General features: G+C 40.4%; 1 protein-coding gene across 5 annotated transcripts in view; it reads left to right on the top strand.

The window, feature by feature from the left end:
- The window catches only part of agbl4 (AGBL carboxypeptidase 4), a 300,075-nt gene that overhangs the window by 154,669 nt on the left and 125,028 nt on the right, over window positions 1-20,378 (top strand). For all 5 annotated transcript variants that reach the window (XM_007903659.2, XM_007903660.2, XM_007903665.2 and 2 more), the window contains one exon: window positions 3,072-3,111. In XM_007903659.2, the coding sequence (XP_007901850.1) occupies window positions 3,072-3,111 (40 nt within the window). The remainder of the gene's footprint in view (window positions 1-3,071; window positions 3,112-20,378) is intronic.

A 20,378-nucleotide genomic window follows, 5' to 3' on the forward strand; every position in this document is an offset into this window, starting at 1 on the left:
ATCAGTTTTCTGCACTGATCCTATCCTACCTCCAATATTGTTGTACTTGCATTTTCTAAAGCATCATTTGTAATCTCATGGCCCTATACCTGGCATTGATCTGGAAAACATTTATTCTTCATTTCAAACCTCCTCAACACCATGATTTGGATCCTTTTAAATGGCACATCCAAAGGGAAGCTTAGGCCTACATTTCTAAAGTTTTGTTTTGCGGGAAATCTATCTGTAAAGGTCATAGAATTTACAACACGGAAGCAGACCATTTGGCCCAAAGTGACCGCATTGAATCCCTGAAAATACTACCCACATATAGTTCCATTTCACTGCTCTTTCACCACTTTATAATTCTCTTTTTCAAATATTTGTCTAATTTCCTTTTTAAAGCTGTACTGGATTCTGTTTTGACTTTTTGGGGTTTGTTTTTTGGTAATCTTAAATCGATGCCCTCCAGCTAGCAACTCACTGGCCAGTATAAATGTTTCTCCTTATTTACCCCATTAAAAACCTCTCATTATTCTGTTCAGCTTTACAGTATATTTTATATGTACTTGACAGTATACTTTATATGTACTTTGCAGTATATTTTGGGAAATGCTTTGGCATCTCAACAATGCGATAAGGTCACATGATATCAAATGCAAGGATTATTATTATTATCTATTTCATGTTTCCTGCCATCCTTCTTTAACCCAGTGAAAACAGCCCCAATTTCTCTAGTTATCTGTACATCCTATTGTTTTACCCTGCACAGCAAGCTGCTAAAATCAGTCCCAGATTTGATTTAATTCTATATTAGAAAAGCCCGTGTATACAATAAACTTGCAGAATATACAGTGCTTCCCATGTGCCTAACTGAGCCTTCTGCATCTTTTTCTTACTTTTTTGAGTATTGATGCATCTTAATACTTTTGAAGTGATTTGCTGCATCTGAGAGCAGGGATTTCTGCTGAAATCTTCTGTTGAAATCTATGTTCTCCTCACAAGATATTACCAGTAAATAAAAGACAAGTTGGTGAGTTGGATACCAGCTTGATACATATCATAGATTCATAGATTCATAGAATGTTACGGCACAGAAGGAGGCCATTCGGTCCATCGAGTCTGTGCGGCTCTTTGACAGAGCGTCACTTTCACTAACCCCAATCACCAGCTTTCTCCCCATAACGCTGCAAACCCGTCTTCCCCCGATACCTGTCCAGTTCTCTCTTAAAAGCTGTTATCGAATCAGACTTCACTGCCCTATCGGGCAGATCATTCCAAATTCTAACAACTCGCTGAGTGAAAACATTTCTTCTAACCCTAACCTCCCCTCTACTTCTTTTGGTAGATATCTTAAGACTGTGACCACAGGTCACAGACACACCTACCTGCGGAAACAGCTTTTCCTTATCTCGCCTGTCGAAACCTTTCATGATCTTGAAGACCTCTATCAGGTCCCCGCGTAACCTTCTCTGCTCTAATGGGAAAAGTCCTAACTTCTCCACTGTCCTCATAGCTAAGGTTCCCCATTCCTGGTATCATTCTCGTGAATCTCCTCTGTACCCTTTCCAGTGCCCTAAGTCCTTCCTGCAGTAAGGTGATTTAAATTCTGTCTGCCAAAGTCCTTAATATACAAGATTTATTTTGGCTGAAGGTTATGGAGTATTTACACAAACCTCAATCATAGTTTCCAATGAAGACATACGATTCTTGGCCATTCAATGAACATACTGGAGACTCAACTCTCAATTCAATATGATTGATTGTGTCATTAGAGCATGAGGCTTTCTACCTTCTTCTAGCTATCGGAAGATATTTAAGTTTATGGAAAAACTGCAGCCATCAGAGCCAAGGATTCTTCAGACCATGTTGTGGAAAGACTAGGATACATTGAAAAAAGTCTCCAAATTGATTTTCCTTTTTACTCTAGCCACTAAACTTGTTGAGTATTGTAGAAATTGGATCTACACCACATTCACAGTAACAACTATTAAGTAGATAAGTATGCTCACAGTGAAACACCAAACAAGAGATTATTGTTGGCTGGGGCTGTCACCATTGTACTCTTTAGTAACTATTGATGTTAATTCAAAGTGTAAAAAAAAACTTACAAAAATTTAGTGTGTAAGAAAAGAATGTCAGCAATTAAATCAGTGTCTTTTTGTACAATTAAGAAAGTAAACAATAGAAATCCCCAATGTAAATTTTAAAAAAATCAATGCTAAATCAAAGCTTGCCTGAAAATGCCTAAAAGTTGCATGTAATAATTTACTCCTGTGATAATTACCATTATCAAGGACAACTGGATGATGTGAACAAGAAAAGCACTAGAATAAGAAGGTATTGTATGTTTGTTATGCGACTGAGATCTAAAATTCATGTTTACTGAAATTGGCAAAATTGTAGACAGGGCAAAATATTGGGTATTTTTTAAAGAACAGAGTAATTTAGGCCCAGGTTCCAAAAAACTGTAACAAAACTGAGAATGAAGAAATGGACAACAGGTTTAATATTTCAAATCCCATAAGATATGTATTTACTGAAATTATAAATGACTCGGCTGAGAAAGATACCCACCTGAACACTAAATAGCAATCACTGCCACTGCATAACGTTAGGATAACATCTCAGAATGCTTTACATACACACAAAATAATAAGTGAGATTTATTTATTTGTTCGTCTAGAATGCCTCACTAACTGTGATCGGCAGGATACTACCTTATCAAGTGGAGAAAGAATAACCACAATCCTTTCTAATTCATACCTAATATTTTTTGGTTCAGTTTTTAGGGCAATGATAGAGTCATTACCATGTTGAGTTTGCAATTTTATGTTACGGATGGAACTGCTATTATACATGAGACATCACACGACTAAATATTTTGACAAAATGTGAATACGTGATTCTGAATAATATTTTATCCCAACGGCTCGAGGGGTTAAACTGGTGATGAGAAATTCTCTAATGATAAGCACAGCAAAATACTATTAAAGATAATATGATTTTTCAGCAAATTGGGCAATTTTGCTGCACATTTTGCTGAAAAAAATGGTCAATCTGTTATAACACAGTGTTTGTTTGTCTTTTAGCAACATCGTCGCCTTGACCTCCTGACCATAACAAACCCGGGTGAGTAAAAATGCTGCTTCATATCTTCTGCTTTAAACAGCGGTTGTCTACACATGGGTTTCCTCTGACACTAAATGAAATGCACTGTTCCCCAGACAAATTTTACATAGCAGCCGCAAATGACAGTTATATTGGAAGTGGCATGGCCCTAAGCAGTAATATGTCTTTAGAGATGCCTATCTAGGCCTTTAGTCTCAGCACTGCAGGACTGATCATTCTGTGTCTGAAGATTTGCCCTTGAGGGGCAGGACATTTTTGTGAAAACTGAATGCTGTAGCAAGACCATATCTAATATCCTTATGAAAGAACATGATCTAAATGTATACTTATTGTTATTAATGGATCAGTGTTATCATTCTCAATATTGCAATAAATTCCAGTTTAATGAATACTTTGCAAGGTCAATATAACTGTTAAGTGATAGAAACAGAAATTCGGAAGTAATTTTTTTNCCCTGTGTTCTTTCAGTTATTTGTATTGCAGTTTTTATATCCTATTCTAACAAATTCCTTTTTTAGTCAACAATGATTTATCTTGTTTACAGCGCAGGTTACATATGATCACTCACGATCAGAACCAAACTGAATTTTGATCTTGATGTAACATGAATTAGCTCAGTTCAGTTAACTTGCTGAATTCACTGATTTGCCTAGTTTGAATGCAGGACAATTCTTGAAATGTTGAATATTGGAAATGTTTAATATTACTCACAATGAATCTTATTAACTATATTTTATGAATAAAGGGGCTTTGCACAATGAGACTGATTGATAGTGGGCTATAAATACATTTCCAAAGGAAATGCCATATGTTTGGGGGGCAATATTCCAATACCTAATATAAGTGCATTATTTATAAGGGCTTTCTTTAAGATAATAACGTTATTTACACAAAGTTTCAAATAGTGGTAGGTGACATTACTTGCTGTACACTGTCCAAGGCCTTGGGACGTCTTCCCGACGTGAAAGGCGCCATACAAATGTAATCTTGTTGTTGTTTACAGACTGCAACATTATAATGTCAAACTGTTTGGTGGATGCCTGGCATAACATAGCATAACATAACTTCTAGAGTGCTCTAACATACTGTTCGCCTACCTAATTGCTGCTGCACCTGCAGACTAACTTTCTGTGATTGGTGTACAAGGACACCCAAGTCCCTCTGGACACTAACACATTCCAGTCTCTCCCCTTCTAAAAAATAACCCGCTCTCCTGTTTTTAATAATAATAATAATCCTTGCATTTGATATAGCGCTTTTCACGTCAGGAGGACGTCCCAAAGTGCTTCACAGAACACACTGTAAAGTGAATTGACTGTATATTTGTGGGCGAACGTGGCAGCCAATTGCGCACAGCAATGTCCCACAAACAGTCGTAGATTGAAAATGACCAATTTATTATTGTTTTGTTTTTTGGAGGGATTATTATTAGGCTCTGTGTGGAGTAAGGAAACTTGCCCAAGGTTTCGCCCTGACTGGAATTGAACTCAGGTCGCTTGCAAAGCGAGTGCTCTAACCACTGAGCTACAGGACTCCATGACTCCATTATTGCATTATTTTGCTCCCGAGGTGGATGACTTCGCATTTCCCTACATTATACTTCATCTGCCACCTACCTGCCCAATCACCTAACCTTTCTATGTCGTACTGCATTTTTTTAATGTCGTCCTCTGTGGTGACACTTCCTCCTAGTTTTGTGTCATCCGCAATCTAGATATATTAACTTCAATGTCCTCATCTAGATCGTTGATGTAGATGGTAAATAGCTGAAGCCCAAGGACTGATCCTTGTGGCATCCACTAGTCACATCCCGCCAATCTGAAAAGGACCCGTTTATTCCTACTCTTTGTTTCCTACCCGTTAACCATTCCCCAATCCATGGAAGTCTAAATAGACCACATCCACTGCTTCACCCTTATCTAGTTTACTCGAAATAACCTCAAAAAACTCTGAGATTTGTCAAACATAACTTCCCTTTTGTAAAGCCATGTTGACTTGGACTAATTATATTGTGCCCTGAATGCCGTACTACCACATCCTTAATCAACGATTCTAAAATGTTTCCTATCGCTGATGTGAGACTAACTGCCTATAATTCCCCATCTTTTCCTTTTCCACCTTTTTTAAATAGTGGTGTGACATTTGCGATGTTCCAATCCATGGGCACTGTTCCAGAATCTGAGGAATTTTGGAAGATCAGACACAAGGCCTCCACTAACTCATAAGCTCCTCTTTTAAAACCCTGGGAAGCAAACCATCCAGACCAGGGGATTTGTCACTTTTTAGCAGTAGCAATGCACAGGAGGGAATGTAGGAAGATTGTTTAAACTAAGAAATCAATCTTGTACAGTGTTAGAAACATCATAGAGTGGAGTTAGTTAGTGGAGTTAGTTAAGTGGAGTTAGTTAGTGAAGTTAGTTGCTCTATTTAGTCAGGCACTCTGTTTAGAATTGGTATGTAGCCATTATGTGTTTTGGAGCCATATCTATAAATGCTACTTCATCTGTTATAATCAATGCATAAAAATCTGTGAGTTGCAGAATTGTCTAGCATGCAGAGGTAGCAGGTCTGGGTGACAAATCTGGCTGTTTATAGAAAAGGGTTTGAATCCTCCAGTGAGATTTGATAATTTGACAATTAAAGCTGGAATGACTTGAGTGACTCCTAAGAATTTCCAATTTGCTAACAGTAGAATTCGATCTTAAAGTTGTTTTTAATTGCAAAATTAAGTATGTAGTACTGCAGTTCATTTTATTGCACCTACTGATTGCAAAAGTTGCATGTGCTGAGTAAAATTGTGACCGTTTTATTGCACCTGCTGATTGCAAAACACGATGTAAATACATGACATCTTATATCAGTGTTTCTCTGGAGACCAAAAGGTGAAGCAAAACATGAAACAGTTTATTTTAGATGTACTTCTTTTCATATCCTGCATGTTTTGTATTCATGAAAATGTGTTTAGCATTATCAAAAATAATGGAAATGGAAAATCCTCTAGCCTCAGAGCAGATTATTTATATACTAATAGATAGAGGACTGATTTTCCACATAAACTAAACATTGAAAAAAATAATTCATGAAAAAATCCAAATTAGAAAACAATGTACCACTTTTTACTGCCCTAAAAATAGTTATGATATGATGTTACGTTTACTAAAACAGTGGTTTGCCTAATTGTGAAAAGGCTCTATATTAATAATCTACTATATATTTATATATAATATGAATTAATATATAATAATGTATTAATGTGACCATAGAGTATCACAGAAAAGCCTGATAATAATACACATCAGCACAAAATACGCAGTCACTTCACTTTACAGTATATCCTGTGAAGCGCTTTGAGACATCTCAACAATGTGATAAGGCGCCATATCAAATGCAAGAGTTATTATTAATAATATATATTATTAATATAGAGTATTATTTTTAATAATTTGGAGCCTTATATTGCCCAAACCTCTCAAAGCCCTTCACAGGATTTTATTTTAAAATGTAATGACTGCATTGGCAGTCAAATCTGCTCATGCAATATTCAGGAAAGTTGGAGGAGGAGAGGAAATGTCGGCCCCTCACCTTCCTGGCCTGAGGTACAGCAGCAGCAAGCCATACCAATCAACAATAAATTACAATTAGAGCTGGAGTTAGCTGATCTCAGCTCCGTCATTGGCCTGGGGAAGGAATCAACCAGGGTTCCTACTCCCAATACTTAACCAGTCATTCCTGCTAGAAAAGGCAGTGTTTGTTTGCCAGTTGACCAAAGTCCCTCAAGTCCAATAGTCCGTTGATACTCAATGCCGAGCTTCACATCTATAGACTGGCCATTCCTTTATGTGCAAAAGAAAGTCATCTTTCTTTCAAATTCCTTCAAAAAAAGATAATAAATTGGTCACTTCAACCCACGACTGTCTGTGGGACGCTGCTGTGTGCAATTGGCTGCCACGTTTCACCCACAAATTACACAGTCAATTCACTTTACAGTATATTCTGTGAAGCACTTTTGAGACGGCTTGAAGACTTGATAAGGTGCTACATCAAATGGAAGGATTATTATTATTATCTTGCGGTCCTGATTTTATTGATAATTCAACAGTTTATGTTGGTCAAGGCGGCAATAGGAAGAAAACAGGAGAGTTAATGGAAGGAGAGAAAGAGACTGATAGATTAAGAGAGAATGAGGAAGGTGGATAATATTGTGAATTAATAGAATTATACAGCACACAAAGAGGCCATTTGACCCATAGTGTCCGTGCCAGCGCTTTGACAGAGCAACTCAAAAGAATCCCTCTCCCCTGCTCTCTCCCCATAACTTTGGAAATTTGTTCTCCCAAATATCTATCAAGTCCTCTCTTAAAAGTTGTTATTGAATCAGCTCCCATCACCCTTTCAGGCAATGCATTCCAGATCTGAACAACTCGCTGTGTGAAAACAATTCTTCTCACCTCCCCACTGGTTCTTTTGACAACTATCTTAAATCTGTGTCCTCTGGTTACCGACCTACCTGCAAGTGGAAACAGTTTCTCCTTAGTCACTCCATCAAATTCACTCATAATTTTCAACACCTTTATTAAGTCTCCTCTTAACCTTCTCTGCTCCAAGTAGAATAATCCTAGCTTCTCCAATCTCTCCACATTACTCAAGTCCTGTAGCTCAGTGGTTAGAGCACTCGCTTTGTAAGCGAGAGACCTGGGTTACATTCCTGACAGACTGAAACCTCGGGCAGGTTTCCTCACTCCACACGCTTGATAATAATCCCTCAAAAAAAATTGGTCATTTCATCCATGACTGTGGGATACTGCTGTGCGCAATTGGCTGCCCAATTTTGCCCACAAGTATACAGTATATATGAACTTTACAGTCTATTCTGTGAAGCTTTAAGACCCTTAGAAGATTTGAAAAGCGCTATATCAAATGTAAGGATTATTATTATTAAGTTCCTCATTCCTGATACCAACAACAACAACAAGATTCCATTTATAGAGCGCCTTTCACGTCGGGAGGACGTCCCAAGGCGCTGTACAGTAGGGTCAGGACCCGAGGAGGGGGGAAATGGTCAGGGTGAGGGGAGGGAAGGGAGGGAGCGAGGAGGGGGGAAATGGTCAGGGTGAGGGGTGGGAAGGGAGGGAGCGAGGAGGGGGTAGAGAGTCGAGAGGGGAGCTGAAGGCACTGTCAAAGAGAAAGGTCTTGAGACCGGCCTTGAAGGAGGAGAGGGAGGAAGCGGCGAAGGCACTGGGGGATAGAGTTCCAGAGCCTCGGGGCTGAGAGGCTGAAGGCCCGGCCACCGATGGTAGAGCGGTTGGGGCGGGGGATGTGGAGCAGACCGGAGCCAGAGGAACGGAGGGTACGGGCAGGTAGGTAGGGGGATAGTAGGTCGGAGAGATAGGAGGGAGCGAGGCCGTGAATGGCCTTGTAGGTGAGGATGAGGATCTTGAATTTGATCCTCTGAGGGATGGGGAGCCAGTGGAAGCGAGCGAGGGCGAGGGTGAGGGTGAGGGTGGGAGTGATGTGTTCCCGAAGCCTGGTGCGGGACAGTACACGAGCTGCAGAGTTCTGAATGACCTGCAGTGTGGAGGGAGGGCCGGGAAGGCCGACGAGGAAAGAGTTCCAATAGTCCAGCCTTGAGGTGATAAAGGCGTGGACCAGAGTTTCAGCCGTGTGAGGGGTGAGGTAGTGCCGTAGTCTGGCGATATTCCGGAGGTGATGGAAGGCGGTGCCAGTTGCGGCGCGGAAATGAGGGAGAAAGGACAGCTCAGGGTCGAACAGAACGCCGAGGTTCCTGATGGCTTTGAGAGGTGGAGAGTGCAGCCTTGGATGCTGATGCTGTCAGCGCCTGAGGTGCGGAGGCACTGACGTGAGTCAATCAGGAGGGCCTCAGTTTTACGCACGTTGAGCTGAAGAAAGTTGTCTCTCGTCCAGGACTCGATGTCGGACAGACAGCTGTCAGGACATCAGTGGTCGTGGAGTTGAGGGTAGAGGAGGAAAGTTAACCCCATGTCTGCGGATGATGTCACCACAGGGGGAGCATATAGAGGGTGAAGAGGAGAGGACCGAGGACAGAGCCCTGAGGGATACCGCACGAGACAGTGCGGGGGGTGGAGGAAAGGCCGTTCGTGAAACAAAGTGAAGACGGTGGGAGAGGTACGACCTAAACCACTCAAGGACAGGGCCTTGAAGGTTGAGGTGGGAGGACAAGCGGTGGAGGAGGATAGCGTGGTCGACCGTATCGAATGCGGCCGATAGGTCGAGGAGGACGAGGAGGCAGAGGGAGCCCTGGTCACAGATGGTCAGGATGTCATTGGTGACCTTGACCAGGGCAGTTTCTGTGCTATGGGCAGCACGGAAACCCGACTGAAGGGGTTCGAATAATGAATGGGTGGAGAGGAAAGAGCGCAGCTGGGAGGCGACAACTCATTCCAGGACCTTGGACAGGAAGGGGAGGTTGGAGATGGGCCGGTAGCTTGATAGCTGCGACGCATCAAGGGAGGGTTTTTTCAAGGTGGGAGTGATGGTGGCAGTTTTTAAGGGAATGGGAAGAGAGCCAGAGGAGAGGGACGTGTTGACGATGTCTGTGATATGTGGGGCAAGGAGGTGGAGCTGGGAGATAAGGAGTGGGGTGTGGATGGGGTCAAGGGAGCAGGTGGTGGGTTTCAGGGATAGGATAAGTTTGGTGACAGAGGGTGGGGAAACGGGCACGAAAGTGTGTAGGGGAGGATGGGTAGGAGTTGGAGTGTGGGAGGGAGGGTGGGGGGTGGGTGGATGTTGGAGGGGAAGTGACCGCGGACCAAATTCACTTGATTTGGGGTTCAAGGAAATCCAGCATCTCCTCGCAGTGAAGGTTGGAGGAGATGACCTGCACGGGGTGGCGGGGGGGACGGAGGAGTCGGGATGTGGTAGAGAACAGAAGCCTGGGGTTGTTCTTCGCCTCCAGGATTATCCTGGAGTAGAAGGACGACTTGGCCGAGGCTAGAGTGGAGTGGTAGATTTTGAGGAGGTTCAACCAGATTTGTCGGTGGACCGTTAGGCCAGAGTTGACGCAGGTGCCTTCAGCGGCCCGCACCTGGCTCTTCAGTGAGCGGAGGTGGGTGGTGAACCAGGAGGAGGAGCGAGAGTAGGTGAACCAGGGGGAGGAGCGAGAGTAGACAGTCAACATCCCGGTCAACATCCTTTGCACCCTCTCCAATGCCTTGACATCCTTCCTAAATTGTGGGGCCCAGAACTGAGCACAGTCTCTAACTGAGACCTAACCAGTGTTTTATATAAAGGTTCATCATAACTTCCTGACTTGTGTATTCTATGCCCTTATTTATAAAACCCAGTATCCCGGATGCTTTTTTAATAGCTGTATCTACCTGTCCGGACCTTCAAAGATTTACTTATATGAAGCCCCAGGTCTCTCTGCTCCTTCAACCCTTTTTAGATTGTACCATCAGCTTATATTGCCTCTCCTCATTTTCGTCTCAAAATGCATCACTTCACATTCCTCCGCATTAAATTTCAGCTGTCATGTGTCTTCCTGTTTCACCACTCTGTTTAAGGCATCCTGCAGTCTGCTGCCATCCTCCTCCTGGTTACCACTTTTTCTAGCTTTGTATCATCTGCAAGCTTGTAAATTGTCCTCCTTATACCCAAGACCAGGTCATTTATATACATCAAAAAGAGCAGTAGTCCCAATACGGACTTTATCAAATGCCTTTTGAAAATCCATATAAACTACATCAACTGCACTACCTTCACCCACCCTCTCCGTTACGTCATCAAAAACATTTGCGAATCTCCAGTCCTCTGGCACCACCCCGGTGTCCAAGAAGGATTGAAAGAATGTGGCCAGAGCCTCCGTTATTTCCCCCCTTACTTTCCTCAGTATCCTAGGATGCATTTTCGTTCCTCATCATCAAGGTCCCTCATTCCTGGTACCATCCTCATAAATCTCCTCTACACCCTTTCCAATGCCTTAACATCCTTCCTATAGTGTGGTGCCCAGAACTGGGCGCAGTATTCCAACTGAGGCCTAAGCAGTGTTTTATATCGGTTAATCATAACCTCCTGACTCTTGTACTCTATGCCCCTATTTATAAAGCCCAGTATCCCATATGCCCTTTTCACAGCTTTATCTCCCTGTCCTGACACCTTCAAGGATTCATTTACCTGAACCCCCAGGTCTCTCTGCTCTTTTACCCCCCTTAAGATTGTACCAGTCTATATTGCCTCCCCTCATTCTTTCTACCAAAATGCATTACCTCGCACTTCTCCATATTGAAATTCATCCCTCTCTTCCCATTGTCAGGTCTCTGCTGAAGACCTTTCTTTTCGACCGTACCTTTGGTCACCTTCCCCCCCCCTCCCCCTGGCTCTGCCCCGGGATCCCGGGATCTGTGAAGCTCTGAGACGCCATCCAGCGTGGAGGGCACTATATAAATCCAAGTTGTTGTTGTTGTCCGGACTGGGTGACTTATCTACCTTGAGCACCGTCAACCTTTTTAGTCCCTCCTCTTGGTTTATTCTTATATTATCCAATTTCTCTCCCCTATCCTCTGATACTGTTGCATTGGCTGCATCCTCTTCTTTTGTGAAGACAGATGCAAAGTCCTTATTTACATGCCCTCTGCCACCACAAGAAGATTTGGTCCCTAATTGGACCCACCCTACTTTTTACTCACCTTTTATTCTTAGGGTTCCCTTTTATGTTACCCGCTCATCTTTTCTCATACAATCTCTTTGCCCCTCTTATTTCCCTTTCAGTTCTCCTCTCTATTCTATATTCTGTTTAACTATCTTCTGTATAATGAACAGTATGAAGATAGAGTAAGCTAATCTCAAGCACTGGAAAAATCAGGAATGGGTTAAGTCAGGCAACCGACCATACAGCTTGGGGGAAAAAAACAACTTTGTCATGTCAGCAGCTAGGATGGAGATGCAGCGAATATATTAACTTTTGGGTCTTGTGTTCCCTCATTACTACACAATTTGCATTAGCAGAAATCAACATCTAATCCACTTAGTTACACGTTTCCAAGACTCAAAAGCAGTGGTTAATTAGATTAAAAAGGAATGTGCTGATGTCATCTGCTGATGCTTGGTTTAACAGACATTAATGTCATTTTTTAAAAAAACACACACACTGCAATCTTGAAATACTGCAACAACTTTTGAAAAGCCTGCAGAAAAAATGTGTTTATTTTATGCAAATGTTTGCGTAACAAAAATACACCTACATTTTTCCCACAAAAATACATAATATTTTAATTATTATTATTTAACCAGTTGGAATCAAAATTCAAACTATCGGGAGGACGGCATCTTGAATATTTTTTTATAAATGCAAAATAAATCCCCAATGGATTACAGTACCAATCCAGTGTAAAATACATTTAGAATTGTGTGAACAAAATTTACATGAGATGCTATGTTAATTAGGTAACGATACAGTATGAGTATGTTTGGAAAAACATTTTGTCATTTAATTTAGTATGAGTTCATGCCATTAATCCACACTGAGATTCCAGCAAAAATGGAAGCTTTAGGGATGGTTGATGCATTGAACTGTAATTTTTGCACCCTGTCAATCATGTGGATAATGCCTGACATTCCATAAAAATATTGGAAGTCATGAGAGTTAACATTTTTCTGCATAGATTTAGCATACAGCAGTAACATGTTAACACCTCAGAATGAAAATATCATTCAAGACAATTGATTTGGGAGGAGGTCCAATTAGTTGTAGCCACACAGCAATTAACGAATTGTAAGGCCTTAATTTAACATTAGCTCGTGCAATGGGATGAATTATTATTCATGTGCCCAGTTATAGTAATGAAAAAGTCTAACCTTGCTGTGAAGGCATTGTGTATCAGTGCAGAACAATAGCAAACACATTTAATTACTACAAACTCCTTTGTATGGACTTGTGCATTATTGTGCATTGTGGAATCCTGTAGCTCAGTGGTTAAAGCACTCACCTCGCAAGCGAAAAGACCTGGGTTCGATTCCCGGCAGGGCAAAACATTAGGCAAGTTTTCTTACCCCACACACCTCAGTTTACCGGCACTAAGTAGGAACCCGGTTGTTAGTCAATTGGCGGATCACTTTTCTGCGGATAATAATCCTTGAAAAGAAACAATAATAATTTGGTCACTCAATCCATGACTGTTTGTGGGATGCTTCTGTGCATAATTGGCTGCTGCGTTTCACCCACAAATATACAGTCAATTCACTTTACAGTGTATTCTGTGAAGCGCTTTGAGATGGCTAGAAGATGTGATAATGCGCTGTATCAAATGCAAGGATTATTGTTATCATTATGATGAATATGGTCAATACTGATAAGTGCAAGGCACTACAAACAGGAAGTAAGATGAGGTGATGCACATGCTCCATGCATGGAATAGATCTCTAAGGGTATTAGTTTACTCATTGCTTACCATGTCAAAACAGTATCGGACTGCTTTAAGCATGTGATGTACAATACAACAACAACAACCTGCACTTATATACAGCGCCCTCCACGTAGGGTAGCGTTCTCAGAGCGTTTACAATAGATTTGCTTATATTGCTTCTTTCATGTTGGGAGGATTCTCAATTCAAAATGCTTGTCAATTCTGGCTCAGCACCGAAGGTGGGAGCTGAGGGAGGGGAAAGATCACAAGTCAAAGAGGGACGTTTGAAGCTTACCTGGTGAGAGGTATTATTTCATTGAAAGATCATTACTCATGACTCCAGCAGAAAAAGAGGCTAATTTGGACAGAATATTCTAGAAACAGTTAGGATCAGCCAGGTGAGTAATTGGCAAGCTCCTGAAAAAACTAACCTTCATATGAACTGGGTTGAAGAGAAGATTTTAAAAGACATATTTAGACTATAACCACCTTCTACAGTGACAATCAGAAAATATTACAGGTAAATAACATATTGTTCTGGGAAATGTACATATTTAAAATTACTACATCTGAGCTGGTTTATTCATCTGAATAGATGGTGTGCACATTACACTCAAATATATCTCAAACAATTGCTATTACTTTGTACTTTTCCTTCAATAAATATGTGCAAATATCTTTCTATTGCTGTGCAAATGTGTTATGCAAAAAAAGTAAAAGATAAGCAGTGCTACTTTCAGAAGAGCTTATGTTTGTATAGGACCTTTCATATAAAAGAAATACCTTTAAGAGCTTCACAGAACAGGATTAATTAGGAATAAAGTGAATGTTTTATGGAGGCAAACAGAGCAGCTAATTGTACCAGTAATCCCATAAAAATGTGGCTGAGAAGCGATGAGTATTCAATTAATTAGAGTTTGTGGAATAATTTGGATGAGGAGGGGGTATAAAATCAGTTAACAAGGAGGAAAACTCCACTTTTCGTTTTCAGGGAGAGTGGCAGTGATGCCATATAATAATAGAAGTACAAGATAATAATAATAAGATATTGCACCTGAGGAAAAGGTCTCCTTTCTAATTTGTCGGATTTCAGAAAGTCTGACTGCCAGGCGTTGATAGAGGGTATTACCCCACAGGCTGGTCATAGGGGCAGAAGTCACAATAAACCATAATTTGTCACTTTCTGGATTATTTCAATAAGAATTGGTGGGCAAAATAAAATGCAATACACCAACATCACCTCATTACAATAATTGTGTATTGTGTCCTCACAGCATTTTTTCTCTAAGTAGATAAACAACGCACCTTCCATCTCAGGTTTGCTTATTGCGCAAATATCAATCGATTCTACACTGAGATATTTATCTTTAGACTTAGAAAAAAGTTCCATTTTCCACATCTGCTCCCAAACATTGACAACATATATAGTTTGAAATGGCATTTGGTATTCTTAATACCTATTGCATATTTAATATTGTAGTATTATGCAAACTCCATCAGTTCTATTCCAGTAAACAGAATGGCAAGTAAACATGAATTAATTTCTTTCCTGTTAAATTATCCTCCAATGTTGTACACAGTTGACTATGTAGGTAAAAATAAAATCAAATTTCAGTAAATTAGAAACGGCCCACATTTATTTTTCCCCTCCGTTATTTATATTAAATCTTGAGTTGCTGGCGCCAACTAACTCAGTCTTCCCATCATCAGGGGATATGGGTTAGTGCCGTGGTTACTATATGTTAATGAGTGATGACATTTTAATGTTTACAGCAAATTCTGATTTGTCAGCTCAGCATCCACTGGGAATTCTTGATGATTTGGGATAGCTTTCAGGCTATCAAATTAATTGGAGTAAGTCTAAGGCACTTCTAAGAGAAAGATGTTTCCCTTGTAATTTTGCTTAATTCCCTAAAGGAAGTGACCTTATTGCTATCCCCAAAGAGTTGGGTGAAATTCAGAATTTTAATTTGCCTGTGTTCTAAAAAGAATACCGAGTTAGATAGGGAATGATGGCAGTACTTACTTCTCTCCTTATGGGAGTTGGTGGATACTGTTAAAATACCAATTAAGTCCAGGTAATAGACGTCTCTGAACATTTTAATATCTCTTCATGAGTGGAAAGGACATTGGTGGCAGTGCACAGTTGAGCCAAGAACTGACTAAGCTTCTGCCAACTGAGGCAAGAGAGTGTGAGAGAATGCTAAACATGCTCCAAGTGTCCTATTCAAAGTAAATATTGTTGCCTGTACTCCGTTAAACTGGGCAATGCCTAGATTAGCAGATGGGGAATGGGCTTCCAGGCCATACAGCTATTTGGTTGTTTAGAAAGATTAATACAATCTTCTATGATTTTATTAATGCTGGCAGCATTGAGGAGTTGCATTTTGCCTGCTCACAGGTTACAACTGTTTGAGCTCTTGTTAAGTTGAATTCACAAGCTTATTACTTGAAATATCATTTGAGGTCCCCAATGCATTGTCATTGCTGCCCTACAGAAGCTCAGCCCAACTGGTTGGCCATTAAGTGGAGATTGCTAAATCACTGCAATTTGCTCTGTTTCTCTTTTTGAAGGCTGTAACCAGAACTACCCATGAACCGGCTTTGGCAGTTGCTTATTGAGTTTTAATTAAATATTTGAGATAAATGATGTCTCTCAAATTCATTTTAAATATTAAAGCAGTAATTTCTATTAGAATTTTAACCAATTTGTTGAACAAACTTGTTAAGTCCAGAATGAGGAAGGTGTGAAGACTATATAAGACAGGGATAATTTCTTCCCTTGGGCATCCTTCTCGCTCTCCACAAAGCCATTTAATACAGCATCGACTGAGTGATGGTGGAGCATGGGCTGTGGACAAAATATAGCCAATATTTGGCATAAACTGGAAAAAAAACACAGCTAGCTTGTGATCAATCTTCGAAGACCAACTGGCGCCAGATGTACTGAACAGATGCACTGAAAGTTCAGTTGCACCAGCGCTTCTGCTCCAGCAAATTGATCTATACAGGGAACCACACTCCCTCTGCACTGCAAGAAAGTCAAATGCATAGCCTTTAAACGACTGTCAGGGAACTCAGATAAATTCAAACTGACCTTATTGTGGAGTCCTGTAGAGCACTCGTCTCGCAAGTGCGAGACCTGGGTTTGATTCCCGGCAGGGCAAAATGTTTCCTTATTGCACACGCCTCTGTTTACCTAGTAGTAAGTAGGAACCCGGTTGTTAGTTTGCTTTTCTGGGGGTAATAATTCCTTCAAAAATAAATTGGCCACTTCAATCCACGACTGTTTGTGGGACCCTCATTCTCTAAAGAGACCATTTCTGGAGCTAATAATTAATGAGAAAAGTGATTGTATTGTGTGAATTTTTACAGTGTTACCTTTTGTATTTTTAGTCTTATTTATTTTTAGTCTTATTTTGCTCCAGAGTAAAGCAATGTTTGTGGCAATGCGTGCGATTTAGAAATCACTGATCATGAAGCTTAATGTTCCTGTGTTCCCAAACTTGAGATAAACAAATATCTTAATATGTAGTAAATATTTCATAGTTGTGTAGGTCCATAACACATCATTTTGCTGTATTGAATTCTCCTTCAGAATACTATCTTATCATTATTTTATTCAAAATTAAATCCAAATGAATATAACTGTTGGCAGCAAAGCTGCTTAAAATTTGCTCAGGATTTATGTGCTTTTCCTTAGCTGTGGCAGTAATTCTGTATGGATTGCTACTGGTTCCTTTGAATGTTTACTGGGAAAATAAAGACGTTTTATTAATAGAATGATAGTATCTATGATTTACTGTTGAGAATGCATTTGCTGCATCTTAAATTTATTATTGCAAAATAAAATATATTTTGCCATGAGGCAATCTTTTATCAATAGAGAAAAGTGCTTTGTTATTCCCAGATCTTTGACGAATACAGAAGTATCCTTAAGCGCTCTCAATCATGTTGGATGTTGGTGTTTGAGTAAATTAGATCCTCCAATATTATTCAACACTTTGTCTAGCATGCATGTGTTAAAAGTTGTTCTGGAATGTGTCAACATATTTTGACATACGTTTAGATTTTCTATGAGTACATTTTCATTTGCTTTCATCTAGATGGTAAATCTGCCAATGTTAAAATCTAAGAGAGCACTTAGAGAACAATAATAAATGACATCAATATCACACCTTTCACATCTGGAGGACATCACAGGCCCTGGATATGAAGGGTTTGCACCTGATTTGGGGGTTGGACTCAAGAGGGGTGAAGGGCAAGGGGTAGAGGTGGGAGAATGACCGAAGGAACGGACAAAGATGAAGGTCTTGAGATGGGCCCTGGAGCCAAGTGAGAGGCCGAGGCGGAGAGGCTCCAGGATGGAATTCCAGAGGGTGGGATCGGAAAGGCTGAAGGCCTGACTACAGATGGTGGGAGGACATGGAACAGACCAATGCCCGTCAAATGGAGGGAACTAGCTGGTCAGTCATGTTTTAGTTGGTCGCAGAGGTGAGAAGCAAAACTGTGGAGAGCTTTAAAGGTGAGGACGAGGATCTTGAACTTGATCCTCTGGTGGATGGAAAGCCAGTGAGGCTGGGTGACGATGTGGTTGATTGGCTCACAGAGTTTATTACAGAAGAGGACACGAGCTGAAGAGTTATGAATAATCTGCAGCTTGTGGAGGGGAGAGATGGGAAGTCTAGAGCAGGACAAACCTGGATGTAATGAAAAGCGTGGATGAGGGTCTCTGAGGGTAGAGGTAGTGATATTGTTGCAGAGGTGGGTAAAGGCAGAATGGGTCATAGCATGGATTTGGGGTTTAAAAGTCAGTTGAGGGTTGAACAAGACAACAAAGTTCCATACTGGCTCAGTGAGGTGGAGAGTGCATCCATGAATAGTGATGCTGTCAGCGCCTGAGGTGAGGAGATGCTGACAGGAGCCAAGAGGAGGATCTCAGTCTTGTCAACATTCAACTGGAGAAAATTGGCTCTGATCCAGGACTTGATGTCTGACAGACAATCCGTCAGGGCAGCAGTCGTCGACCGTGGAGGCAGAGAGATAGAGTTGACTGTCATCCGCATACATGTGGAAGTTAACCCCATGCTTGTGGATGATATCACCGAGTGGGAGCATGTAAATATTAAAGAGGAGAGGACCAAGGACAAATGGAGGAGAAGCAATTGATGGACACAAAATTGGTGATGATCGGAAAGGTAAGAACGAAACCAGGCAAGGACAGAACTATGAAGCTGAGAGGAGAGGTGGTGAAGAAGATTAGAGTGGCCAATAGTGTTAAAAGTGGTGGTGAAATCAAGGAGGAGATAGATGGACTGAACTCTTTTGAAGCTTGTTGAAGACTTTCATCCTGACGTTGGGGTATAATATGGACAATTTCACCCACAAATATACAGTCAATTCACTTTACAGCATATTCTGTGAAGCGCTTTGAGACGTCGAGAAGACGTGAAAACCACTATATCAAATGCAAGGATTACATATATATATATATAATTTCTAACCTTCCTACTCTAATAATCTCTTAATATTAATGAGTTCTCTTATTAACTTCCGATACGAGCGGATACACTTAGAACAAAAACAGAGGAGAATATAGCATTTCTCAAGTTGGGAATTCAAATTTCCATAACAACAATCTTGTTCTAAAATATTGATTGAGATTCAATGATGATGACTCCTTCCTGTAACTGAAAGTACTTCATGTCAATGAACGGTAGCTTTACTCCGAAAATAGTTTGTGTATGAGCATAGTTCTCATGAATCTTCCATTGACAGGTATGTCACCTTGAAGCCAACTAAATCCCAAACAGACCCTGCTTATCTTAGTCATTAGATGGTCAATTTTAATAAGCAATGAGTGATTTTAGCTAGAGTAATTAAAAATATAGCTTGAAGATATGTTGAAATAACCTAAATTCATCTTCAGGAAATATTTTCTACCATGTGCATGACACATGAACTCCGAGATCATGATTTGCAATGTAATAAATACAACAACTTGCACTTATTTAGCCCCTTCCAGGCAGGGGAGCGTCGCAGAGCGCTTAATCCATTTTATCTATTTTAATTCTATTGGCAAAAGCAGACTCACCACCACCAATGAGAATCTCAATTTACTTTGGACTCTGGCAGCTGTGAGTTATGTGGTCAGGCTTGTTCACGAGGATATTTCAACTTGAAAAGAATAACTATTTCAAGGTGGATCAGATTATGGTATCTTTCTCCACATTCGTTTCTTCCCCATTGATTGTTTGTCTTCTGTGCCATTTTTCACTCGTTTCCTCCTGCTAGTCATTTTCTGTCTGGTGATAGATCAATTATGGGTTGAGCGTACTTTCTACAGTCTAGAATATTGGCATCTAATTTATAATATTTCTTAACAGATTTCTTAATCAGAAATATATAATTGTCATATTTCTAAAATATTGCCTATCCTGAAGAATGCAATTTTCAACACATTTGACTTTTTAGAAATCTATTTCTTATTTCTTTCATATCTGTAAAGAAATATCAGAAATGTAACCTTATGCCAATCTAAGTCCAAACCTCTGTAGCGATTCGGTAATTCACACAACCAATTCCAAATAAGTGGTTTAGGCTTACATAAGGAGTAATAAGAAACAAGTTAGTATATATATTTAATTTTCTTCAGAAAGTTGTCAGTCATGGGAAGGATGCGGTGCAGATTCACTAAGATAACGCTTAAGTAAAACTCTATATTTCAACTCTGGATCACACCATTTTCCAATATGTGCAAGTTGCAGTTGATATCTGTCTTAGTTGTAGTATTCAGAATCACTGATTTCTATCCATTTCTCTATCATTCCTCCCTCTGTGGTTTATTATTTAGCCCTTAATACCAGCCATTCTTAGCTATTGTCCTTG

This window comes from Callorhinchus milii, unplaced genomic scaffold, assembly GCF_018977255.1.
Source record: "Callorhinchus milii isolate IMCB2004 unplaced genomic scaffold, IMCB_Cmil_1.0 Scaffold5, whole genome shotgun sequence".
Classification (NCBI taxonomy): domain Eukaryota; kingdom Metazoa; phylum Chordata; class Chondrichthyes; order Chimaeriformes; family Callorhinchidae; genus Callorhinchus; species Callorhinchus milii.